Source organism: Podarcis vaucheri (assembly GCF_965113315.1).
Source record: "Podarcis vaucheri genome assembly, chromosome: 8".
Classification (NCBI taxonomy): domain Eukaryota; kingdom Metazoa; phylum Chordata; class Lepidosauria; order Squamata; family Lacertidae; genus Podarcis; species Podarcis vaucheri.
Window position 1 is genome coordinate 9,292,717 of NC_138766.1, and position 26,415 is coordinate 9,319,131.

Below are 26,415 nucleotides of genomic sequence, written 5' to 3' on the forward strand. Positions count from 1 at the left end.
AAAGCGAGATGAACGCCACAACCCCAGAGTCGTTCGCGACTGGACATAACTGTCAGGGGTCCTTGACCTTTAACAGTCATAATGTTGGAAGTCTGGCAGGTTTAACAAGCATTATCTTAACTAATGTGTTAAGATAATGTGTGTCCTCATCCGCTCCGATTCTGTGCCCTGACCTCATTCTGTGACAGGCAGGAAATGCTGGGAGACCTTCTTCTGAGGGAATCACAGCTGTTCAATGGCAATGCTTCATCAGTCATGGCAGTTAATGAAAATGGGCTGAGTTTTATACAATAGGGTTGTCATATTTCAATTTTTTGCAAAATCTACCCCAAAAATGGAGTGCTTTTTTTAAACCTTTTTTTTTAAAAAAGGAAAATACCAAAAAAAATCAACACTTCCCATATGGGCTGCCAGGTTTTCCTGGACATTCGTGCTGCTTTTCAAAAATTCCACCTAGACGCCATTTTTGACGTACAGATCCCAACTATCTCTGGGAAATTCTGAACGTATGGCAGCCCTGGCATAGAGGACTTTTCCTATTATTTTTATCTAGTCTCTCCTTGATCTTGTCAGCTCCCCATCTATCTTTCCCACCCCACAGAAAAAAAGAACCCAACTTGGCCTCCTCTTTAAACTCTTATTTGGCAGAACTTGTTTGTATTTTCTAGAAATGTATTTCCTTCTTCCTTTGTCAGTTGTTGCATTCAAACCTGTGGCCTCCGTGCAGCCGAAGTGTTTCTGGATATGTTGGGACACAGCTTATACTTGCACAGGCCATTTGGGTTTCCAAGTCGTTCCCTCACAGAGCATAATTTTCAGTGGGACTCCTCCTGGTATTATTTCCTTGAGATTTTAAGACTGCTGGCGCTGTGGCAGATTAAGATTGTGTCAACAAGGAAACTTTTCAGCTCAGAAATGTATTTTTAGATGAAATGCCATCTAAAAAGAGAAAGTTATGGGTGGGTTAGCATTCATGGCACTTCAGATGCCAATAACTTGCATTTTCCCTCTTACATTGATTTTGGTTTTGTTTTGTTCCTCTGTTCTCTTTGTTGTTGTTGTCTGTAAATGTTTGAAAACTACCATCTGTCTATCTAGCTAGCTACCTACCTACCTAAAAAACAAAAAAATAATAATAGTTTCTTTGTTGGGCAGGTTGCCATTGCCAAGTGCAAAATTAATGGGCTACTGGAAAGTCAGCCAGCCACAACAGAAACTTTTGTGCCCAACTGAAACACATCACATAGATATAAAGGTAAGATTTTAAAAAATAAATCTTAATGTTGACTGTAAGCATACCCTATTTTCCAGGATTTTAAAGTCATACAGAATTTTTTCATGTATTCAAAATTTGTAGTCTACCAATTCCAGGGCTGGATTAAGACCCTTAGAGGCCCTAAGCATTTAAAAGATTTTGGTGCCCGCATATGTGTCTAATTCAAAATATAAATTATATTTCTTTTAGGGTCCTATGTACTTAAATGTGCAGGCATTCCCACTGGAAAGACACGAAGCCAGATCCCTGAGCTTTACAGAAGAACGTGCCTTTTGGTCGCTGCCTTTGAATGAAGTTAATTTTGTGTGTGATGTTGCTGCGGCTCAAGGTAGAGTATAAATTTTATTTTCTGTTTATTTAGTGATGAAGAGAAACAGTATGAATGTGTAGATATCTAGATCATAATTAATATAAATTAGTTGTATGCTGCCTTATTTTATTCCCTCTGCTCTATATTAATTCCCTCCCCTCTGCGGGAAGGTAAACGGCGTTTCCGTGCGCTGCTCTGATTTGCCAGAAGCAGCTTAGTCATGCTGGCCACATGACCTGGAAGCTGTACGCCGGCTCCCTCGGCCAATAAAGCAAGATGAGCTCCGCAACCCAAGAGTCGTCCATGACTGGACCTAACTGTCAGGGGTCCCTTTACCTTTACCTTTGTATAATATGTGAATACATATATATGCGAATACATATAGGATTATTAATAACCTGCTATATTCTGTATAGACTCATTCCATATATCAATATATTTATGCAAACAATGTCTGTGCCTATAATCAATCTGTTCATATGTTTGCTTTCATGTAATCTGTATCTTATTCCCACTTTCGGAAGCAGAAGACGCCCTTTATGTGGCTACATGCAATCCTGTGTCCTTATATGTCATGGATCCGGCCAGTAAGAATGGATGCATTATAGACTTGTATGACATCTTCCCAAGGACCGTTGGTGGAATATGGCAACCATTTGTGACATTGGCACCTCTGGGTAACCCTCTCAAAGGTCAAGTAGTTCTACACGAAGAACAGGTGAAAAAAGCCAACATGCTTTCCATTTCTGGGGTTAATATGTTAGCACCAGGTAGTGGGATCCCTCATATTTCTCAAGCTCTAATGTCTGTCTGGTTTTGAGATCAAAAATAATTATCATCCAGTTCACCTTGGTTGGGATTATGGAGGACACACGTTCCCCTGGTGTATGGCACTGCCTTTTGTTGTTTTCACCAAACATGTCCCCACTGGGCTTGTGACACATCTTGCTTGCTCACTTGCAGTCCTCTGTAAACTTGGCTCCTTGTACCGCATGAGAGCTGGTGTAGTATGGGGGTTAAGATACTGCATTATGAATTGGAGACAAGATTCGCACCGGGGATTTTCTGTCCAAAAACTAATTGGGGGTCCTTTAGACACGCTACTTTGCCTCCACATCCACATCTGCAAGAGAGGGATACTTCTATGGCACTACCTTACAGACTTGTTGCAAGCTTTGTCTTCTATTCCAATAGCATATTACACATTTTAGACAGTGCTTTTACATTACATTCCAACAGATCTCTCTCCAGTTGTGATGTTTGTTCCCCAGTCCCTTGTATTCTATCTTACTTAAGTACTTCATTCAAATGAGGATATTGTATCCATGTTGTCAATTTTCCTGATAATTCCTTAAATTATTCTAATTTATACTCATCACAATTTTTAAAATAAATTTCTATAAGTTGTCCAACCTTCCATCATATTATTTTTCTTTACCACTATGGCTTCCAGTGGTGACAGCCCAAGTGCTGTTTTTGCATCTAATAGATTTTTCTATTTATTCCATTCTCTATACAATTTCCCCCCAGTTATAGGATTTGTAAATCCTTTATGTACTTTCACCTTTTCATACCATAAATAAGCATGCCAACTAAAAATATTATCATGACATTCTAAGTCTAGAATATGTGAATTCTCCAATGTCATCCATTCCTTCAACCAACAAAGACAAGATGCTTCATAGTATAATCTCATGTCAGGCAGGGAGAAACCTCCTCTCTCTTTTGCATCTATCAATATTTTATATTTTATTCTAGGTTTTTCCCCCTTGCCAAATATATTTAGAAATATCTTTTTGCCATGCATTGAAATTATGTTCATCAGAGAGCATTCTGTTGGGGGAGCTGATCTTCTGCCCAAGTGCTACACTTAGGTTTTCGGAAGAGAACTGGTCACATGAAACTGCCTGTGGCATATGCAGTTCTGAAGTGAGGCAAAAGTGAAGCAAAATAATAATAATATCCCGCCCATCTGGCTGAGTTTCCCCAGCCACTCAGGGCAGCTCCCAATCGAGTGTTTAAAAACAATATAGCATTAAATATTAAAATCTTCCCTAAACAGGGCTGCCTCCAGATGTCTTTTAAAAATAGGATAGCTTCTTGTTTCCTTGACATCTGATGGGAGGGCGTTCCACACGGCGGGCGCCACTACCAAGAAGGCCCTCTCTCTGGTTCCATGTAACTTCGCTTCTCGCAATGAGGGAACTGCTAGAAGGCCCTCGGCACTGGATCTCAGTGTCTGGGCTGAATGAAACAATTGTATGAACACTAACTTTTCTGAGTCGGCATTACGCAGTACAGCCGGCAAATGGCTAGGCAGTCTCCTTCTGCTCCTTCTGGTTATTCATGCAAAAGTATGGAGCGACAAAGTTGCCATTTGCAAGTTTCTCTGTTCTCGCTCCACTTATTAGGCAGAGCAAAATTTATGGTGACATAATATCTCCAGTTTTGTATTGCTAAACACTGAAAGTGAAAAGAGAGGTGTTGCTGCTGCGTTTGATGGCAACTTCGCACTCGCATAATTCCTGAACCAAATCATCTGTTTGCTTCCTGCTGCTCTTCCTATCCTATACAGTCTGCTCTAACAAGATAAATGCATTCTGGATATTTCATTTAACTGGTGCATTGGGGGCAAAATGCCTTTATTCATGTTCCAGGACCTTAATGGCACAGAGAAATGCAGATAATTGTTCTGCAGGCTAAAAGCAGTTTGCCACCACCGCCACCATTCAGAGTCCAGTTTAAATCCTAATTTCCTTTTGCAGACTTCGTACAAGAAAGCAGATGAAAGCTGGGGCTCATCATTAAGCGCTAAAATAATGTTGTTTGCTTTTATTGCTCTTGCAATGCGCTTGTACTGTCTGAAACAGTCTCAAGAGCTCCAGCAGAAAGTGAAGAGAAAAGGAAATTAATGAATGCCTCCAAAGCTCTTTCAAGTAAATGTACAGCTACATTTTGTGCATGTACATGCACAAAAGAAAAATATTGAGTATTTTCTTGTTCTTGGGGGGCATGAAAAGGGGGAACTGGGTATGGCTTTGGAGGAAATATTTGCCTGCAGGAAAGGAGGGATGGCAAAGCAATAAGGAAATAAGTCCTGTTCAAATATTTTCTTCTCTATCCTTTCTTCCTCCTCTGCATTTTTAAACTCCCCTCCTTCCATCTAACATCAGCTTCCCTTTCCCTTAGTCGCAATTACACCCTTATTTGAACTAAGTTCTTCCAAGGGAGGAAAACCCTGGCAAAGGAACAAACTGAATCAAGGAAAGGGAAGCTTTGCAGTAGCTAAAAATAAAAGAGCGGCGCCTCAAAATAATGGCTGTTACATCTGTTGAGTATTTGGAATTCGAGGCACTGGGGACATGAGGTCACCCAAAGGTTTCTTTTCTCCCAGTAAAGAATAAACAGAACCAAAACTCTGCACAAGCACAGCATATCTTCCCAGCCCACTTGAAGAATTGCCAAAGCTGTAACTGGAAGTATTCACCAGTGATGCAAATTTCTATTTTTATACGCAAACCAATACACCACCAGTCCCTGTTACAGATGGGAGCCATTAGCGTCTGCAAGGGTTGGGAAAGGATTCTTGTTATGGTGACCTCCTGAGCCCACCACTACGTGAAAGAACACAACTGCCTTGTTAAGGCTTGCAATGGCCAGGAAATCTTAACCCCTTATTTAGTTGGATTGTGCTAATGTGCATTCGAGACTCATCAAGAAGGCATTTTTAATCGTCTCCTTCATGTACTTTTGTATATATAGGGGCCGGGAGCACTGCAAACACTTTCTTGGAGTTACGTAGGGTATAATGCCAAGTGCTTGGCAATATCTTACTGGGTTTGAGTTAAAAACCTTTCTTTTTTAAGAAGAGATGTTGATTTGCTGAATATAACTACGAACCGGAATGTATGAGTGGAGATTTGTTACATGTAAGGGGTTCTTACATGTAAAATATGGTCTGAAGCTCAACATCGAAAAAACTAAGATCATGGCCACTGGTCTCATCACCTCCTGGCAAATAGGAGGGGAAGAAATGGAGGCAGCAAGAGATTTTACTTTCTTGGGCTCCATGATCACTGCAGATGGTGACAGCAGTCACGAAATTAAAAGACCCCTGCTTCTTGGGAGAAAAGCAATGACAAACCTAGACAGCATCTTAAAAAGCAGAGACATCACCTTGCCAACAAAGGTCCGTATAGTTAAAGCTATGGTTTTTCCAGTAGTGATGTATGGATCTGAGAGCTGGACAATAAACAAGGCTGATCGCTGAAGAATGGATGCTTTTGAATTATGGCGCTGGAGGAGACTCTTGAGAGTCCCATGGACTGCAAGAAGATCAAACCTCTCCATTCTGAAGGAAATCAGCCCTGAGTGCTCACTGGAAGGACATATTCTGAAACTGAGGCTCCAGTACTTTGGCCACCTCATGAGAAGAGAAGACTCCCTGGAAAAGACCCTGATGTTGGGAAAGATGGAGGGCACAAGGAGAAGGGGATGACAGAGGACGAGATGGTTGGACAGTGTTCTCGAAGCTACCAACATGAGTCTGACCAAGCTGCGGGAGGCAGTGGAAGATAGGAGTTCCTGGCGTTCTCTGGTCCAGGGGGTCACAAAGAGTCGGACACAACTAAACGACTAAACAACAACAACAAGGGGTTCTCGGCTAGAAGCTTTATCCCTGATACCAAGTTTTCTGTGTAAGGAATTATTTTGCCTGAAGGAACATTCAGGCAAGTGTGTTCCCTTTTGCTACCTGAAGTGTTATCGCCTGGATACAAATTCATCACCCCAGTAACAACAAGGCATAATTCACATTTACATAATTCACATAATTTACATTTCTGCCAAACTGATGCTTGCCTGTTTTTTAGGGTGAAGTTATAGCAATATGGCATGGAGACCCCAGTTGTCACAGTCTTCAATAGGTAGCTGAATTTTTAAAAAGAAAGAAATGAAGTGCTTTACCTTAGTGCCATATCCTAAAAGATAAGGGAGCTGTCTCACCACACTTATTTCCAAATAGACATGCATTAATTTTATGGTCCTAGATTGTGCCTCATCTTATACCAGGTTGCTTGGACACTTTCACTTGCTCCAGTCTCCTTCAACAAAATAACCATAGAAGTGATCTGTAGCAGATCTTTGAATTAATCTGTGATTATTTCTTTGGTGCACTCCCATTCATATGAGATTACATGGTTTGGGACCAGTTTGACACAACAGACCAACCATATATTTCTCTTCTAAGTCAAGGATTTCAACCTAACAGTGAACTTTGACAAAATGCTGTTGAGGGGCCTCTTAAGAAAGAAAGAAAGAAAGAAAGAAAGAAAGAAAGAAGCTTAGGTAGTGGTTTCCAACAAAGAGAAATCTACTCAAAATTCTAAAATGTCTTCAGTGTCAATCTTTTCAGTGAAAGAAATCAATGATGCCATGAAAATGGCATATGCTGGAAAAGAATGTAATTTTTTACTTTCTTTTTGCAGAGCAATGTTATTCTATTAGTGGACATTAACACTGGATCCATACGCCGACTTTTACTGTCGCCAGATGTGAAAGAGGGTCCTAAAAGGTCATCCTGGTGGGGCAACAAGGAAGAGCAGGTAAGGCAGGGGTCACCAACCTTTTTCGGCCAGGGGCCGGTCCACTGGCCCTCGGACCATGTGGGGGGACCCGATTATATTTTGAAAAAAAATAAATGAACGAATTCCTATGCCCCGCAAATAACCCAGAGATGCATTTTAAATGAAAGCACACATTCTACTCACGTAAAAACACCAGGCAGGCCCCACAAATAACCCAGAGATGCATTTTAAATAAGAGGACACATTCTACTCATGTAAAAACACACTGATTCCCGGACCGTCCGCTGGCTGGATGGAGAAGGCAATTGGGCCACCCCTGAGGTAGCCAACTATGTTTTGTGCAAAATGAGAAGCTTCTGTCTCCTCCAAGCCTAGTTATCGGAGTTTTTTCTGTCTAGCCTTTATGAACAGCAACACATAAAGGAAGCTCTTCCCTTTGAAACCTCATGCCGGGGTGCATTTCTTTAGTTTTGTTTTTTTATGGTACTACAGGACAACTGTTTTTGCTTGCAGGCACTGACATAGCTACCCTTCAGGAATTTGTATGCATGTATTTTTAATTAAATTTCCCTTACAGTCAGATATAGGAAATGCGCTTTGGAGGAGCTATGTAGTCGTGATGCAATATAATTTGCATGTGAAAGGGTCTCTTGTTCAGTACCCAGGATCTCAATTCAAAAGAACTAGAAATATCTTGGGCAAAATTCTTCAAGAGTAGGGTAAAGTCTTCTGTCCTAGATGGACCCAGCGGTCTGACAGCTTCGCATGATAAATCTCCTTTGTTCCAGTCTCAATCCAGTTTACGTCAAATAAACCAGGGAATCTGCGGTTTTAAGCATTTATATATCAGTAGAGTGCACCCTGCTGGCTTTTGGAATATAGTACTATATTTTTTGCCAAACAAGGTCTCTATGGAAGTAAAAGCCTGATCTGAAGCACTTTTCATTCATATAGACAGAGGCCAAATATTCATTTGCTGTTTGTTTGTTTTTCCTCCTGTAAGCAGGCAGACAACTCTTTTACAACTGAAGTTATGAAGAATTTGGTAACTTTGTGAGTTTGAATTGGGTAATTTTGTAATTTGTTTTTTTTCTTAGAAGAGTCACAAAATGTGCAGGGAGTTTTCACACAAAAACTGGCTGGTGTTCTATAAAGAAGAAGGGTGAGAAAGAACTCCTGTTTCCTATTCCCTCCCCTCACGGCAAAAAAAAGAGGTCCCTCTCCTGCGTTTGTCCTCAGCCTAATTTTGTCTTTCTTACCCCTTTATTTTCCAGGAGTCACCTTACCGTTTTAGATGTCCTGGAAGGCCATGCTCACACCATCACGCTGCCTATCAAACTCTCCTCCGTCTTTTTGGTGGCTGAAGACCACTGGCTCCTGGTCGAGAGCAAAACAAACCAGTAAGATACTAGATATGCCTGCATGTTCCACCCAGAAACGTAGACATATCCATGCCCTCTCCATGCCTAAATATTTGCATGAAAATATTTCTCCATAACTTGGGAATTTCCATTTTTTGTAACCCCTGCTGCTGCTGCTTTAGCAAGTTTTTTGGCATGGCCCAGCCAAAAATACTGGTGTGGTTTTTATGTAACGCTAAGCCAAACTTTGGCTTAGTAAGAGCTGGTAATCCTGGGGTATCTGGGGTGAAAATGGCTGCCACTTGACTCCTCCCTTGGCCATGCTGCTGCTGTCCGTGGCTTGGCCTAGTGCTTGGCTTACAGCCTGGACGTGTGGTTTGTCTCTCTCCCTATAAAGTATATAACAAAGTTTTGTTCTTGATTTACCATTTGTGGTTTGCTTGGGGGAGACAAACCACAAACCTGGTTTCACACATGACAGTCAACCAAACTATGGCTTAGCTTTGGGTTGCATGGCGGCAGCAGGTTCAGGGAAGGAGCAAAGCAGCTGTGATTTTCACTCCAGGGACCTGCTTATTCTTGCTAAGCCATGGTTTGGCTTAGTGTTCATGCTAATGAGTTAAAAACTTGCTTTGCTCCAACCCATTGAAATCCACAAGGTTTTCAAGCACTTAACATGGGGTATGAATCTTAAGAGGGACACGGGTGGTGCTGTGGGTTAAACCACAGGGCCTAGGACTTGTCAATCAGAAGGTCGGCGGTTCAAATCCCCGTGACTGGGTGAGTTCCCGTTGCTCAGTCCCTGCTCCTGCCAACCTAGCAGTTCAAAAGCACGTCAAAGTGCAAGTAGATAAATAGGTACCGTTCCAGCGGGAAGGTAAACGGCGTTTCCGTGCGCTGCTCTGGTTCGCCAGAAGCGGCTTAGTCATGCTGGCCACATGACCCGGAAGCTGTACGCTGGCTCCCTTGGCCAATAAAGTGAGATGAGCGTCGAAACCCCAGAGTCAGCCACGACTCTAATGGTCAGGCCCTTTACCTTTACCTATGAATCTTAAGATTGGTAAAGCAAATGGAATATTATTTTTAATGGTGTCTACAAGGATCAAGACTATCTGGTGTCATCACAAAAAGATTACCTCTGTGATCTCCTACCCTAAATTTAAGAGTGGGGAACATTTTTACTGTGCCCAGGGAGGTGGGACTGCCCCTTTCCTGTGCTAATTAAGCCGGTCAAGAGTGTAAACAGAGGCCAAAACATGGAGCCTGGCACGCTTTCTCTCCGCAACTCTGCTGTTGTCCGTGCCGATGCAAAAATCCTTTTGCCTCTTTCTCTTGCCGGTAGCAGAGTAAACACAGCAGAACGAAGCAATTGCAGCATGTGGTAATAAGTCAGACACAAAGGCGTTCCTTATCTTGTTAGCCTTTAATCATGAAGTAAAACATCTCTTAAATCTCTCCTGGTGACAACGCACACATCTTGCGTCCTCTCTCCGCAAAAGCGAAACCAGACTGACACACTTAGCGTCAAGCCACTCCCGTATGTGTTTCTAACCACGCCTCAGGGAAGAGACGTCACCAGAACTCCTTAACCCTGTGAGTTCTGAAACCAATAACATTTCCTGCATCATAGCCATGGCACCTCATGGACATCAGCAACATATGTGGGAAGAGGAAGTCATGTCATCAGCCTGTCTCCCTTAATTCCCTGCATAAAGATGTTGCTGGTATTATACTGGAAGGAAGGAGTCATTTTGAAGTGGTAGCTATGTCACTGTTAACCTGAGAATAAGTCCTAAGGCTAATTTGAGGGTGGGAGAGAGAGATTGGGGGCGCAGGAACCAAACAATTGTGACGGTGTTGATCAGTGCAATGGACAAGAGATAAATATGGTCGTGTTAAATAACCACTGGGCAATTCCACCTGATTTGCAGAAAATATCTTTTAACTAAGCCTACGCATATGGAATCTGAAATGAATGGAATTTGCCAGTTACACGCACTGAATGAAGAGCCAACGGAGACCGAATCTGGGATAAAAACAGGTAGGGAATTTAAAATCGATCTGGCACTGCATGAGTCGGGTTTCCACCTGGTCACACGTATTATGTGAATTAAAAGCTTTAAAGGGACAATTTCCAGTCTTACTAACTACAGTACTGCTAACAAGACTGTGGCCTCTTCTACAATTGTGTCCCTTCCAAATGCCAAAGTAGGAGAGTTAAAACTTCAGATGACAAGATGTAGTGACTCACATCCAAAGAAAGTTTATATTCAGTCTAATTGAAATCAACAGGAAAAGTTAGTTGCAACTCATTTATGTCTTTCTGTTTTAACTGGGAGCCTCAGTACAGGCGGTGAGCATTTGAGGCGTGTCCAGTAGCCACACAATTGCCAAAATGAGGGTCCTTTTGGACCTGGAAGAGGGTGGGGCAGGGCGTAACCGGGCAGAGGGTGTGCTCCCCCGATGAACATGGGGGCCGAGAACAGAACCCCCGTGCGAAATGGTCACTGCCCCTACTTACTTCTCACAGTTCTCTCCATGTCAGGACTAGCATGTCAGGAAGAAAGATTTTAGTCTAGCCTCCTACTGTCTCAGTGAGAACCACACCTAGTTTCCAATAGTGCGAATGGAAGCTGGCAGAGCCACCATACAGGTGAAACTTTAGCTAATGGGGCCTCCTGCTGCTGCCGCAACGCCGGAGCACAGTTTCTGTTCTCATCCTGAAGCAAAGTTCTTAACCTGAAGCACTATTTCTGAGTTAGTGGAGTCTGTAACCTGAAGCATATGTAACCTGAGGTACCACTGTATTTTGTTGGAAGCTGCCCAGAGTGGCTAGGGAAATATATTATTATTATTATTATTATTATTATTATTATTATTATTATTATTATTTGTTTGCTTCACTTTTGCCTCACTTCAGAACTGCATATGCCACAGGCAGTTTCATGTGACCAGTTGTCTTCCGAAAACCTAAGTGTAGCACTTGGGCAGAAGATCAGCTCCCCCAACAGAATGCTCTCTGATGAACATAATTATGCTTCTCTCGTTGTTGGATTTCCACACCTCATGGTAGGCATCGCTTTTACTTAGTTTAAATAAGTGAAATGCCAGCATCAAGGATGCCACACTAGGTAGATAATTAGCTCTGGACAAGCTTGATAAAATTCTGATCCTACATGGTAGCAGTTGATGCCCTTCATATAATGGAGGCATTTATGGTGCCACCATAAAAACCACAGAGCCTCTTGGGCTTGCTGATAGGAAGGTCGGCAGTTCGAATCCCAGTGACGGAGTGAGCTCCCATTGCTCTGTCCCATCTTCTGCCAACCTAGCAGTTCAAAAACACGCCAGTGCGAGTAGATAAATAGGTACCACTGCAGTGGGAAGGCAAATGGCGTTTCCGTGCTCTCTGATTTCTGTCACGTTGTCCTGTTGCACCAGAAGCAGTTTAGTCATGATGGCCACGTGACCCAGAAAGCTGTGGACAAACGCCAGCTCCCTCGGCCTGAAAGCAAAATGAGCGTCGCAACCCCATAGTCGCCTTTAACTGGACTTAACCGTCCAGGGGTCCTTTACCTTACCTTTTTTTACCATCATCTGTTGCCCAGAATTGGAGAGGAGATGCCGCCACCTATTAATTATTGGATCGTGCAGCGGGATTTAACTGAAATATACCTAAGAAATTAGACAATGCATTGTAGATAAAATTAAATATAACATTTCAGTAAAAGTAATATACATTTTTCATTTAAATATCTGCTTAGTTAACAACAGCATTACAAACAAGATCTAGGAGGTGTTCCTGTTAACACACCTTGAAAGATGTTTCGTAGGTAGATTTCACCACACAGTAGGGATGCAGGTGGCGCTGTGGGTTGAACCACAGAGCCTAGGACTTGCCGATCAGAAGGTCAGCGGTTCGAATCCCCGTGACAGGGTGAGCTCCCGTTGCTCAGTCCCTGCTCCTGCCAACCTAGCAGTTTGAAAGTACATCAGAGTGCAAGTAGATAAATAGGTACCGCTCTGGCGGGAAGGTAAACGGCGTTTCCTTGCGCTGCTCTGGTTTGCCAGAAGCGGCTTTGTCATGCTGGCCACATGACCCGGAAGCTGCACGCCGGCTCCCTCGGCCAATAAAGCAAGATGAGCGCCGCAACCCCAAAGTCGGTCATGACTGGACCAAATGGTCAGGGGTCCCTTTACCTTTACCTTTTACCTTTCACCACACCACGGTTCCCTGTGGCTAGGAGGAGCCTCAGTTGGTGAACTTTTCATTGCAGAAGCCTGTTGAGCCTTCATTCGTCCCTGTTCAAGGAAGTGAATGTTTAAGTTGATATTTCCCTTTTCCTCATTGTTCATCCTTAACACATTTTATGGACCAGTTGTACTGAGCACAGGATTGTATACTCTCTTGTGCAGTGCAGTCCTATCGTCCTGCTTCTCTTGTGATTTTCTTGCAGTCTCCCAATGAGGTTTACAGCTGGAAGAGGGACTCTGTCCTGGGCCAGAGGCAGCCTTTGGCTTCTGATCCGTTGTATTATGGAAAGCGCAGCAAAGGTGGAACAGCAAAGCGACCAAATTGTGTGACTCTTGCAGCTGCCAATCAGGTGGTCAGAGTTCTGGCTCCTGGAGATGTGCCTTTGAAAGAACTTTATCCCAAAGGTAACACAAATACCAAATAGGAGTGGGATTACTAAATTACATTTCACCTAGGTTGCTGCAGTTCTTAGAAGTAAATACTGTGATTTACTTTTAATAAATATGCATAGAATTGGGCTGTGGGATTCTTTGAGAAGCTGCAAGCTCTACAACAGAATGCTGAATTGGCAAATATAGAATTTTGTACTCTGTTGTGTAGTGTAGCCAGGACTCTGTGCTTCATGATTCTGTGTAAATGCACAGAATGTGATGCTGGGCGTATAACAAGAAGCTCACTTTGTAACTAATTAATTAATTATGTTTCTGTACCACTCTTTATCACAGCCGGTTTACAACATAAAAATGAAAACACAAAATACATAACATAATAGCAAGAACAAAAAATGACCCCCTCCCACAAACGCATTTAAAAGGCCATAGATTGTTTAATTAGCCAAAGGCCTGGTTGGGGGGAAAAAGGTCTTTTATTTTATTTTGAAAGCAAGTTTTTTGCCCTTATGCTTGTGAAACTATTCTGTAGTGGTAGCAGAAGCCTTCCAGAGAGATTTCCAGTGTGCTTTGTGGTAGGGCTTGCTAATGCTTACTAATCAGCTCTTGCCAGTTGTCTGCAGCAGATGTCTATAGGGGCTTGAGTGACTGAGTAGAGCTGCCAATATGGTCAGTATAGAAGTTATGTTTGACCCACCTGGGTCTAAATGGTTCAAGTGCAAGTTAAGTCTTTTTCTTGTATGAACATGCATTAACCGTTTTAATGCTGCTAGATAACTATAATACCAACTGAAAAATCATGTTTGCAGCTTCTAAAATCTGCTAGTCTCTAAAAATCTGGAAGAGTAAATCCATTGGGGCATCCTTGTCTCAGTCTGTATCTCTGGCATTCAGCTTTTCCAAAGCATTCTGTGTTGAAATGCTCTTCAAGTGTACATTTTAGTGTTTGTTACGAGATGATAGATTAAGTTGGGGTCAGTCATGCCTGATCAGGTTTTGTTCATGTTTGCTTATATTTCAACATTCATGGCATAAGCATTTGTCTTTGCTTTCATTTCTTTTTCTGAAATTAAGCTTTATAAAGTGTTTTTGAGAGATGTGGAAATGTGATTTATTAAAAGAGTTTGCTGTTAACTATAAAATATCCCTCCAATACTTCTGTTTCCAGATGTTACTCCTCCCCAAGCTGCTGGTTACCTGGAAATTACGGATCTTACAACAAAGAAACTTAAATATATTCCTGTTCCCAGGTATTTCATGTTTAAATCTGTCTCAGCCGCAAACAACAAACAGAAGCCATTGCACTAATATTTTAATCCGTAGGGCTTCCCTAACTTTGTTCAAAGCTCAGCACCATTTTCAATTCTCCGTAGTTTTAAAATACCCTTTTGGTAAATCAGCTTCCCTTGGTTTTCAGACCAACAAACCTGACTCCCTATACATCGTGGCTCTCGGCGATTTCAGACACGGACGTCTTGTTGGCCGCACTCGGCGAAGCAAGTGTGGTCACTGTTGACATGGGTGGCAATGTCAGGCTCTGGGAAACCAGCTTGGAAAGTCTTCAGAGATCACTCCAGGAATGGAGAACCATGATTGGAGAAGAGAATGGCAGGCCTGTGCAGGTAAGACAGAGAAGCACATTCCACATCGGGGGCTCCAGGGGTTAAATTTTGTGCTTTTAGGCTGAAACACAGCCTTTTGAGTTACCTGGGCCTGGGGGTGCTCAGTCCTAAAAATCCTCTCTTGGTATGCCCCGCGGAGGACCTTAAGGTCCACAAATGACGACATTTTGGAGGTCCCAAGTCGCAAGGTGGTTAGAATGGTCTCAACTAGAGTCAGGGCCTTTTCAGCACTGGCCCCGACTTGGTGGAACGCTCTGTCACAAGAGATTAGGGCCCTGTGGGACTTGACATCTTTCCTCAGGGCCTGCAAGACAGAGCTGTTCCGCCTGGCCTTTGGTTTGGACTCAGTCTGACCCTTATGTTCTCCTCCCCTTATGGTTTTGATCTATGGGCTACTTTTAAAATGAGGCTGCAATTTAAATTGCATTTTAACCTGTATTTTAAATTGGTGGTTTTTTTCTATTATGTTTTTACTGTAATTTTACTGAGCCCGGCTCTGGCCGGGGAGGGCGGGGTATAAATTATTATTATTATTATTATTATTATTATTATTATTATTATTATTATTATTCAAGGACAGAAAGGGAAAGCAGTCCCTGAAAACGGCATTCAGTATGATGGCTCTGGATTGGTTTGACTGTTAAAATTGTGTCTTATTTGCATTTTGTGGGGCTTTTATTAATAGTTTAGGGTTCTTACCGTTTTATGCTGTGCTTTAATTTTTTGCTTTTTATTTTGTGAACCTCGCAGACAGCTTCTCTTATGGGGCAGCTATAAAAATCTAGGAAGGAAGCTTACAGTCAGTACTAGGAGCCCCACTTTCTGCCCTGAACTTACCAGAAGGCCATTATTATCTTTGCCTGCCGCCCTGCAGGCTCCAGAGCCCTAACCTCCCTTATGGCTCCAGATTCCCTCAAAGCCTGGATTGAAGACAGCATATTTCAGGTTTGGATGTGGGTACAGTACCAGACTGGTCTGAAAGTACAAAAAGGCAGAATGCTTCTCATCTGAAGAAAAGGCTCCTCACAGATGTCTGCAGGAGATGGCAAGGTTAACTACGCAGAAGAATGTAGTAAAGAATCCAGACACGGAGCCACAGATTGCTGCACACAGCCCATAATACCAACAATATCCAGGCAACCACTTTTAGCCTCCACCTTCTGCCTTTTCTAAAATGATAATCGTTTCTCATCTTGAACAATATGTCTTAAACCTCAGCAGCACCTGGTAGGCTGGTTATGGAACCAGGATGCAGGAAGCAAAGTTCCTTTCACTGGGCGGTCTTTTCTGTCCCATATTCCCTTTTTGCAAGATGCTCTCTGTTTACAGAACCTTGTGTAACTGCTGACGTGCTCCTGCTATTGGAGTCATCAAATGCTTTTCGCAGGTCATGAGAAAAAAAGGCTTCTGGCGGCCTGTTCCTGGTGTTATTGCTCTGCCAGGGCTATCTGCTCTCATCAGAGAACAGAGGAACAACAGCACCATCCATTGGTCAAATATAAATATACAGTACAGTTCATAGAGTGGCATTTCCCTTAGAGTCATTCTCTGTAAAGGCTGTGGTAAAAGACTGCTTAAAGGTAAAGGGACCCCTGACCATTAGGTCCAGTCGTGGCCGACTCTGGGGTTGCGGCGCTCATCTCGCTTTACTGGCCGAGGGAGCCAGCGTACAGCTTCCGGGTCATGTGGCCAGCATGACTAAGCCGCTTCTGGCGAACCAGTGCAGCGCACGGAAATGCCGTTTACCTTCCCGCCGGAGTGGTACCTATTTATCTACTTGCACTTTGATGTGCTTTCGAACTGCTAGGTTGGCAGGAGAAGGGACCGAGCAACAGGAGCTCACCCCGTCGCAGGGATTCGAACCACCAACCTTCTGATTGGCAAGTCCTAGGCTCAGTGGTTTAACCCACAGCAGGTATCTATAATCCCTTGAGGGACATGGATGGAGCACATGGTGATAAATGTATCCAGTGTGTTCAGCATCAAATTTCTAATGAAGATTGGAAATGACTATAGAAATTGTCCTCAAGAATTTATTCAGTACTGAACTAAAAGATAACTTTAAAATATATATAATAAACTATTTTGGAAGAAACAGAGAAGGCATTCATGTTGGCCCATCAAAGGAAGCGGTGAGGTTCAAGGCCATGCAATTGAGTTGCCCAGGAGAGAGGAGCATGTTGATCTTTAGGGCAAGGTGCCTGGACTTGACGGGAAGTTTCATGTTTTTAGCACCTTTGATGGTGGAAGAAGTTAAGATCCAGACTCAGAAGCAAGTTCAGACACTTCCGCATTTTGTGCCCTAACTTCTCGGGAGCAAGGAAGCATAAAGAGCATTTTGACAAAATTCAAATTAACTCCTTTCGTTCTCTCCGCCCCCTTGTTGATTTCTCTAAGGAGCCCTGCTCATTTGAACAGGTACCCTTCTGTTATGCTTTATATGTTTTGATTTGCTCACACTCTTTCAGTGCCCCAGATGTAGCCCTGATCTTCTTTCCTTCCCAGGAAACCTTTTATTTGATGCAGTCCATCAGCCATCCTTTGCGTAAAGGAATACTAATATGGTCAAGTTGGTTCTATGCCTAGATCTTATAAAGAGCGCATGGCGGAGTATCCTATAACCATCATTTTCCTGCAAACTTTGTTTTTGCTTCAACAGATAACTATCGAGAGAGAAAGCGGTTTGGATGTCAGCTCTCCTAAGCATGGGAAGATAGATCCAGATAACACTCCTCATGTTGGTGGAAACATGTGGGCTGGTGGAACAGGTACAAAACCATTGTTTGCGCCTGATATTCAGGAGCCATCCCTGAAACGTGCTGAAGTGGTTAGGGTGTCCCAGGCTCTGTTGCGTAAGTAGCATGCAGTTCTAAACAATTCGCTTGAAATGACAGTGTGCTGATCTCCTCATTCTCTAGGGCAGAGCTTTCCAAACTGTGTGTCACAACACAACACAACCTTCGGTTTGCTAGTAAAACTGTACGACTGTGTCGCGCAATGATGCACGATGTCTAAAAAGTGTGTCACCAATGTGAGACGTTTGAAAAGCCATTGGATTCTCCTCCATCCAAAATCAAGAGCGCTGTTTCTGCTTCTTTTCTAGGTGGAAGAGACACGGCTGGGCTGGGCGGCAAAGGCGGTCCGTACCGGCTGGATGCTGGCCACAAGGTCTACCAGGTGTCTCAAGCGGAGAAAGATGCTGTGCCTGAAGAGGTGAAGAAAGCCGCCAGGGAGATGGGAGAAAAGGCTTTTAAACAGAGGTTAATATTCACTTTGTAATGGATTTCTCTTCATGCAATGGACACTTTGAAAGAAACATTGGGTTTATAAAGTGAAATCCCTTGTGCCTACTAGACACATGATCCATCAAGGGCCCCAGCAGATAATGCATGTGTGTGCATTTAACATGCCTGATCTTTGTCATTTAAGCAGCAACAAGAGGAGCACCGATCAGGACTGTACCATGTAGGGACCAGGGGTAGTTCACTCTCTTTCCCCCCCCCCTGCCCCAGGCTGCAGTTCTAATAAAAAGGATGCTAATACATGGGAGCATAGCTGTCAACCGTCCCTTATTTGGCGGGAAACTCCCTTATCCCAGCGCCGTGTCCCGCTGCTGCCCCTTATTGATGATGTCCCTTAAATTTCCCGGGTTTCAAAGGAAGCAGCTCCTCTCCCTCCCTCCCTGCCGGCCAGGGAGGAGAGAGGCTCCAACTGTGTTGCTTGGCTGCGTTGCTCACCCAATAAGGAGTCTAAGAACGACTGGGGGGGTGAAGCTTGCATGCCTTGTGCCAATCAAATCGGCCGCGTTGCCTGGGGACTCGCCTTTGAGAGAGGTGACGGTGGTTTTCCTTGCTGCATCCCCTTTGCCAGGTTGCTGCGCTGTGGGAACCACCGCTTGAGGCTTCGTTTGGCTGCCGGTTGACTAAAATCCCTTATTTTGGCTGCTGATCCCTTATTTTCGAGACTGCTGATCCCTTATTTTCAAATCCTTAAGTTGACAGCTATGCGTGGGAGGGATTCATTCAGCTCTTGTAAAAACATGAGTATGCATAAGAAGGCACATGCAGTTGCTCAGTAAATTATTTGCTCCTTTCCCTCCTTTCTCCACTTGATTTGTTTCTTCATCCCCCCAGGAAGTTGTTTGCAGTTATGTATAATTTACACCGATTGTCTTGACTGCGCCATTACTTGAAAGATATTGTGCTATTTAGTTTGAAACCTGCTCGTTACACACGTGATCGCATTGGGAGCATGCGGGCACATTGTTAGTGAAGTGCTCTTATGGGGAGCTAAAGATTGGGTTTCCTCGGGAGAAAGTGGCAGGACAAGCGGAAGTCTGGATGAGCTGTGAGACAGAGTCATAGAACTGTATAGAGTTGGAAGGGAACCTGCTAGAGTTGTCACATGCCCTCTTTTTCCATGACACGCCATGGATAGAGTCATCATAGTGATTCATAGTTAAAAGTAGAAGTCAGCAGATTTGTTCCCTTCTTTGCTCTTCAAAATATGGCAACCTAATTCTAGCCCAACTCCCTGCAAGGCAGGAATCACAAAAGCTCTGTTTAAAAACCTCCAGTATATGTGAAGGAAATCAAAGTGCCTACCTGAATGCTTCAGTTTTCTTGATTTCACTTCTATATCTTCTCGAAACAGGATAAGACAAGCCAGATTTCAGGATGTGAGAGTTCAGTATAAAAATAGTCTAGCTGAGATTCAAATTCTGTTGATATTTGGACCATCCCAGTTAATGTGGTAGAATGTCTGTTTTAGAACTTAAGCTATGAAGGCCTGTTTTATTCTGCACTGCAGCACTTGCATGTCCTGTAAAATGCCTCTTACTCATTCTGTTCTATATCCATCTCATTTCTTCAGACTAAAAGAAATCCAGATGAGTGAATATGATGCATCTACGTATGAGAGGTTCTCTGGAGCTGTTCGACGGCAAGTTCATTTACTCCAAATCATCCTGGATAATTTACAGGTACTAATTGACTTTTTAAAAACTGATAAACTCCCCTTTCTGCACTTTAAGGTAGGTAAAGGTAAAGGTACCCCTGCCCATACGGGCCAGTCGTGTCCGACTCTAGGGTTGTGCGCCCATCTCACTCTATAGGCCGGGAGCCAGCGCTGTTCGCAGACACTTCCGGGTCACGTGGCCAGCGTGACAAAGCTGCATCTGGCGAGCCAGCGCAGCACACGGAACGCCGTTTACCTTCCCGCTACTAAGCAGTCCCTATTTATCTACTTGCACTTAAGGGTGCTTTCGAACTGCTAGGTTGGCAGGCGCTGGGACCGAGCAGCGGGAGCTCACCCTGCCGCTGGGATTCGAACCGCCGACCATGCGACCGGCAAGTCCTAGGCGCTGAGGTTTTACCCACAGCGCCACCCGCGTCCCTTTCTGCACTTTACCTGACAGGAAATTATTTATTTTCAACCTACTGGCAAGGGAAAAAAATATATGAAAAGACGGGAGGGGTCTCTCTGGTATGAGGGTTTAATGGATGACTTGTGGGGGCTGTTTTACGGGTCCCACTCAGAATTCTCTAGCTGTAGAAAACTATATTATCAGCTAGGAATGAGTTGTGATATTTGAATTCATTACTTGCTGACCCAACCAACTGGACACAAGTTGCATGTCTGAGTAGACTGTCACAATAGGGATCTTTTGTCATGTCTGCTGCGTCTCTTTACCTCCCCTATACATTATGCATTTCAGCAGAGGCAACTCACACATCCAGCTGCTGCCCATCAAGTCTACAGCTGTGAACAGTAGATCCATGTGAAAAAGAGGTGCTTCCTGCTTTGAATTTAAATCCACATTTTGGAGTCCCAAAGCATCTCAGCCTTTTTTCTGAAGCTGCACCAATGCACCATCAATTACCTGTTTTCCTGTTTTTTATTCCAAGTTTCCCTAGGCCTCTGTGCAGTTTGCCACAGTTTTCAGTTCACATCCCTTCCTGGCAGGATACACACAGCACAAAAAAGGATCAGGATGTGATCATGCAACATATATATTTGCGCACAAATTAAATCGCAGCTCAGAAAGGAGTTGTAAGATCCGTCCAAGATTCCATTTTGTGTGAATTTTAATCAATGCAAATATGTGTGGACGATACATGTGGAAACCGGCAAATTCTGAACGTGTGAATTCGAAAATTAATTTATTAAATTAAACCAAAAGGAAGAACAGAATGCAGGGAATCCACAGAATGGAAAGGCATGGAAAACCTTCTGTTCCCTAATGTGTGCATGTATGAACCAGGGCTAAGCTTATTTGTGGCCAGGGGTTAGAATATTGGAATGACAGCCGTAAATATATAGGCGGACTCTGAGCTCCCCCAGCACCCTTGACAGGTCCATTTTGATAGGTGGGTAGGGCTCCCCATCTGTCACTCACTTGATTTTGCCATGAGGTCAGGTGAGCTGCATTTTTTCCTGCTCCACACCTGACCTTATATCTAATGTCAGATGCCGGGAAGGTGGGTGGAGCTTGTGGGAAATGGCCTTGTGAGCTCGTTTGGGCCATTGTCCATCCGTCTCCCGCTGCTGCTTTAGGAGGTGCTGCATCTAGTTTTGAAAGAGAGGGTGATTCGTGTCATAGTTCACTGATCCTTGAAACTCATGCCATTGTGCTCAGAGAATGCTTTCAGCTGGGTGAGCCTTTACATCTGCTCCAGGAGTGTTTCAGCTATTTGTCCATGGCGTGATCTTTCTTGACATCTGTGTTTCACTGTCTGAAAGCCAGGGAGAGAAGGAGAAATGCAGAGAGAGAATCAAGATGAGCTTCCATTTGCAAAGTGTGCAGGGAAATATTTTTTCTCAAAATCTGAGGAGCTCATACTTTGTAGAGATTAAAAGAGCTTGACTGTGCCCCCAAATTGTTAAGACAGTGTGCTTCCCCCCCTAGCTTCTCTTTTTGTGTAAAAAGCCCCGCAAATAGTTATTCCAGGTCATAAGTGAAGAAACCTTCAAAATTCTGTTTGTAGTGGTAGTACAGTGGTACTTCGGGTTAAGTACTTAATTCGTTCTGGAGGTCTGTTCTTAACCTGAAACTGTTCTTAACCTGAAGCACCACTTTAGCTAATGGGGCCTCCTGCTGCCGCCGCACAACCAGAGCACGATTTCTGTTCTCATCCTGAAGCAAAGTTCTTAACCTGAAGCACTATTTCTGGGTTAGCAGTGCCTGTAACCTGAAGCGTATGTAACCTGAAGTGTATGTAACCCGAGGTACCACTGTAGTAAGTAATAATAATATGATCAAAATCTTCTTTTTGAAGACACTTTACTGTTGTTACATGTTATATATTGAATTTTAGGCTTTGGGCTCCACAATTCAGGACTGCTGAGGCAGAAGGGGGAGGGAGGAAGCAGCCGCTAGCCCTGTGCCCCCTCCCTCAGGGCCAGGGTCTCAGGAGTTGGTCCCTGGTGCCTAGAGACACAGAGCAGCACTTGCCACAACGTCAGGGAAGGAAGCGCATCCGTTTTCCTTTAGACTAACAAAAGGTTGTTTTAAGTTAATGGGGAAAGCGCCGTATGCTCTGTTTCCTGAGGCTGCATTGTCTTCCCGGGAAATGTGTAGCAAAACTATCTGACCAAGAAACCAGACATTCTTTGTCGCCTGTAAAAAAAAAAGGAGGAGGAAAAGACTCATATAACTGTGAAACTTAACAACCTGCTCATTTGGTGTATGATCCCGTTATTTGGGACTAGTTCTCACTGAGGCGATAAACATGCGCCTGTGTGGTGCTGCTTCAAGCTGGAGGTTCGTGTGGCTGAATGGACAATGGATGCCACAGAGACGTGGTCTGGACTTAGCTTCTTCTTAACATGCACACAATAGTCCCTCCTGCTCAGAGTCACAAAGCATCCTTAGACCAGTGAAACAGGGCAAGTCACGACATTGTACAGTGGTACCTTGGGTTAAGAACTTAATTCGTTCCGGAGGTCCGTTCTTAACCTGAAACCGTTCTTAACCTGAGGTACCACTTTAGCTAATGGGGCCTCCCGCTGCGCCACTGCCACACAATTTCTGTTCTTATCCTGAAGCAAAGTTCTTAACCTGAGGTACTATTTCTGGGTTAGCGGAGTCTGTAAGCTGAAGCGTCTGTAAATTGAAGCGTCTGTAACCCAAGGTACCACTGTACTACATGTAGCTTAAGTGATGGCCGGCTATTAACACGTCTCTCAAAGTCCAGTTACTTATGTCAGTAACTGAAAGCTAACTGTGTTTTGAGGGTTATATTTGCTATCTGTATTTGCTGTGTCATCTGCCCATCATCACTTAAGCCATGCAACTTGAACCATTAACAGTTTGCTTGATAGGAAGGATTGATTATCAATGGAAAAGGGCTGTCGTTCATTGGCAAAAGGTCCCAGCTGGAATCCCTGGCATCTCTAGGTAGGAAATGTCCGGGTCCAGTATAAGGCAGAGCCCTGTGTTCCTAAATACTTGCCTATTCGTGTTTTGGTTTGAATATTTCTGCCAAACCTCATTGTAGAATTTGCAGCAGAAGTCCCATTAGTACTTCCAAAGACTTTTCAGAAAGAAAATAATTGTAAAGACAAGTGTTTCCTTTTTTTTCACAGGCGAAAGGAAAGGAAAGACAGTGGCTCAGGAACCAGGCTGTTGGAGAACTAGATGATGCCAAGATAATTGACAGTCTGACAGGAGAAAAAACTATCTATAAGCGACGGGGCGATCTTGACCCACAAGTAAGTTAACTGAGACAAAGTTAAAGTGCACGCACACCAACTGTTCTCCTGGCATACATGCTTTTCTCAGTCCATTTAACATTTTGCTGGGTAATTTGGTGTAATTTACAAAATTCTGCCCGCCCGCCCCATTATTCACACATTTTATTCACGCGTAGGGCAGATCTTGCACAGAGCCTGCATGGCAACTTAAATGTTGCCCAGCCAACATGCCCCCCTGGAGTCTGGCACAGTGAATTTCCACAGAATTATTGCCTGTTCTGGGAGGCCACTGTGCCACTGTGGCCGTCCTGCAGCTCCATGCAGGTTCCAGAATCACATGATGTGCATTATGTTTGGGATGGAGTCAGTTCTCCTGCGGAGTCCATTGAGATAGTTCGTTTGTGCTCGTTTCATTTTGTGCTGCAGCTCTGTGTGACGTAACTCTGTCTCCAAACATGCCTTTGAGAGCAACTTTTCTCAGTCTTGCGTTTATGATATTGAGTCAGCTGTTTTTACCTTTTCTGGACCCAGGGTGCAACTAGGTCTGGGATTAGAGCAGCTTCCCCTTTTTATTTACTAAGTAGCTGCTGGAGGTGGTGAGGAGGAATCTGATAAGGACTGCAGTGCGGCTGGAAGAAGTTGATTTTTTCTCCCCTCCCTCCATTTTCCTCATAAAACTGCCCTCTCCAAAGCTGCTATTTTCTCTGCAGGTAGCACACTTTTAAAGAATAGCAGGAGACCCAGTTACAGATTTCCCACAGTCTTCTGCCATTTGTTTTTTTCCCCTTCAAAATTTTGTATTGATTTTCACAGTATTATAAAAAAGCACACACACAAGACAAACAAACATAAATCATAGCCTTGTTGAAAATTACACTTACTAACATTGTTAAGTGACTTCCCCGCTTCCCCTTGGTTGAATTTCATTGCATATCCTTTTAACGGTTTTCCAAGTCACAATTCTTATAAAATTTAACTTAAACATTAACATCCTTAAATCTTCACTTTATGAAATTAAACATATTAATTCATCACTTATCATAAATAAAATCCCAAGCCAATTAAGTATCTGCAAGCTGTTTTCAGTTAGTTTAACTTAACATATGTAACTAAATAATCATTAAATTTAATCCACTCTTCCTGATACTCCTCCTCCTTCTGCCATTTGGCCCTCAGAATATGGAGACAATTGCTATATGAACCTCGTAATGGGCAACTTGAATCAGCAGCCACATTCTGGGCTCTCTTTGCTGGCTGTGTGCCCTCCTGGGGAATTTCCTTCCCATGGCTGACCATGAAGGCCTCTGCTTGGATGTGTGATGTATGAAGGCCTGCAACTGTTGGAACTCCAGAGAGCTTAGTGTTCGCAATTCCAGCCTCTTCTTATAATGTCTGCTCTGGGTCTTCTGGATTGAAGTAAATCATAAATAATGGGGACAAAGAACCGAATTATAAGAAGCATCTCTATTTCAGTGGAGAAGAAGAGAACTCAAAACAAAATGCTTGAATGGTGATTCAGTGAAAGAATGACATTGGAAGCTGGTAGAACAAAACAAATATTTTAAGCGTTTTTATCTGTTTGCCAAACTCTCCGTAAGCAGCTTGGTATTTGTATTCCGGCTTGCCTTGTTTCATGTGTCATGAAATACCTTTTCAGATCCAGGAGCAGTGCCAGAAAGTGTTAAAACAGATGCTTCACTTTTAAAATGATCTACTTTATAGTCTGAGTGCAGTGTCGCCCAGAATCCCATTTTAAAGGCTGTAATGTCCGCAGACAAGCTTTGCAACACAAAGCCGAGTTATCCCCACAGTGCATGTTTTTTTAAAAAATCCCTATTTGCTTTTAGAATGAATTCTGAATCTGAGATTTTAGTGTTTGTTTGTTTTTAAAAAAGACTTTTACCTGCAGAACCTTATGTGAGATGTTTCTTGGATTTTGTTTCCAGTATGGGCAACTTAAATCCAGAAATCTATTCAGTAGATTTTTCTCAATACAGTGGTACCTCGGTTCTCAAACTCATTCTGTTCCGGACGTCCATTCCAAAACCAAAGCATTCCGAAACCAAGACACGCTTTCCCTTAGAAAGTAATGCGAAATGGATTAATCTGTTCCAGACTTTTAAAAACAACCCGTAAAACAGCAATTTAACATGAATTTTACTATCTAACAAGACCATTGATCCATAAAATGAAAGCAATAAACAATGTGCTACAGTCACACAATCAATCAATCAATCAATCAGTAGCTGAACTGGGTTCCACACAGTCACAAAAACAAAAGAAAAAGGTGTTTGAGAACCAAGGTAGCACTGTATCTCAAAAGAAGTGTTTTCCGTAATATTTTAACAGGATCACAATACCTTTATGAGGTAAAAAAGAAAAAAATTCCTTCCAGTAGCACCTTAAAGGTAAAGGTAAAGGTACCCCTGCCCGAACGGGCCAGTCTTGACAGACTCTGGGGTTTGTGCGCCCATCTCACATCTATTGGCCGGGGGCCAGCGCTGTCCGGGGACACTTCCGGGTCACGTGGCCAGCGTGACAACGCTGCTCTGGCGAGCCAGAGCCGCACACGGAACGCCGTTTACCTTCCCGCTGGTAAGCGGTACCTATTTATCTACTTGCCCCCGGGGGTGCTTTCGAACTGCTAGGTGGGCAGGCGCTGGGACCGAGCAGCGGGAGCGCACCCCGCCGCGGGGATTCGAACCGCCGACCTTTCGATCGGCAAGCCCTAGGCGTTGAGGCTTTAGCCCACAGCGCCACCCTTAAAGACCCACTAAGTTAGTTCTTGGTATGAGCTTTTGTGTGCATGCACACTTCTTCAGATACACTGAAACAGAAGTTGCCAGATCCTTCTATATAGTGAGAAGGTGGGGAGGGGTATTACTCAGAAGGGTGGTGGGAATGGGAGATTGGCAGATAGCTG

General features: G+C 43.5%; 1 protein-coding gene across 3 annotated transcripts in view; it reads left to right on the forward strand.

Annotated features, from left to right (window-relative positions):
• VWA8 (von Willebrand factor A domain containing 8) overlaps positions 1 to 26,415 on the forward strand; it is a 96,412-nt gene that overhangs the window by 61,292 nt on the left and 8,705 nt on the right. For 2 of the 3 annotated variants that reach the window (XM_082234155.1, XM_082234156.1), the window contains exons 27-41: positions 1,156 to 1,255; positions 1,466 to 1,604; positions 2,111 to 2,304; positions 7,073 to 7,189; positions 8,269 to 8,333; positions 8,446 to 8,571; positions 10,464 to 10,573; positions 11,453 to 11,601; positions 12,990 to 13,191; positions 14,345 to 14,426; positions 14,594 to 14,798; positions 17,458 to 17,566; positions 17,902 to 18,058; positions 19,671 to 19,779; positions 23,385 to 23,510. In XM_082234155.1, coding sequence (XP_082090281.1) covers positions 1,156 to 1,255; positions 1,466 to 1,604; positions 2,111 to 2,304; positions 7,073 to 7,189; positions 8,269 to 8,333; positions 8,446 to 8,571; positions 10,464 to 10,573; positions 11,453 to 11,601; positions 12,990 to 13,191; positions 14,345 to 14,426; positions 14,594 to 14,798; positions 17,458 to 17,566; positions 17,902 to 18,058; positions 19,671 to 19,779; positions 23,385 to 23,510 — 1,990 coding nt within the window. The remainder of the gene's footprint in view (positions 1 to 1,155; positions 1,256 to 1,465; positions 1,605 to 2,110; positions 2,305 to 7,072; positions 7,190 to 8,268; positions 8,334 to 8,445; positions 8,572 to 10,463; positions 10,574 to 11,452; positions 11,602 to 12,989; positions 13,192 to 14,344; positions 14,427 to 14,593; positions 14,799 to 17,457; positions 17,567 to 17,901; positions 18,059 to 19,670; positions 19,780 to 23,384; positions 23,511 to 26,415) is intronic. The other variant, XM_082234157.1, reaches the window with a different exon arrangement.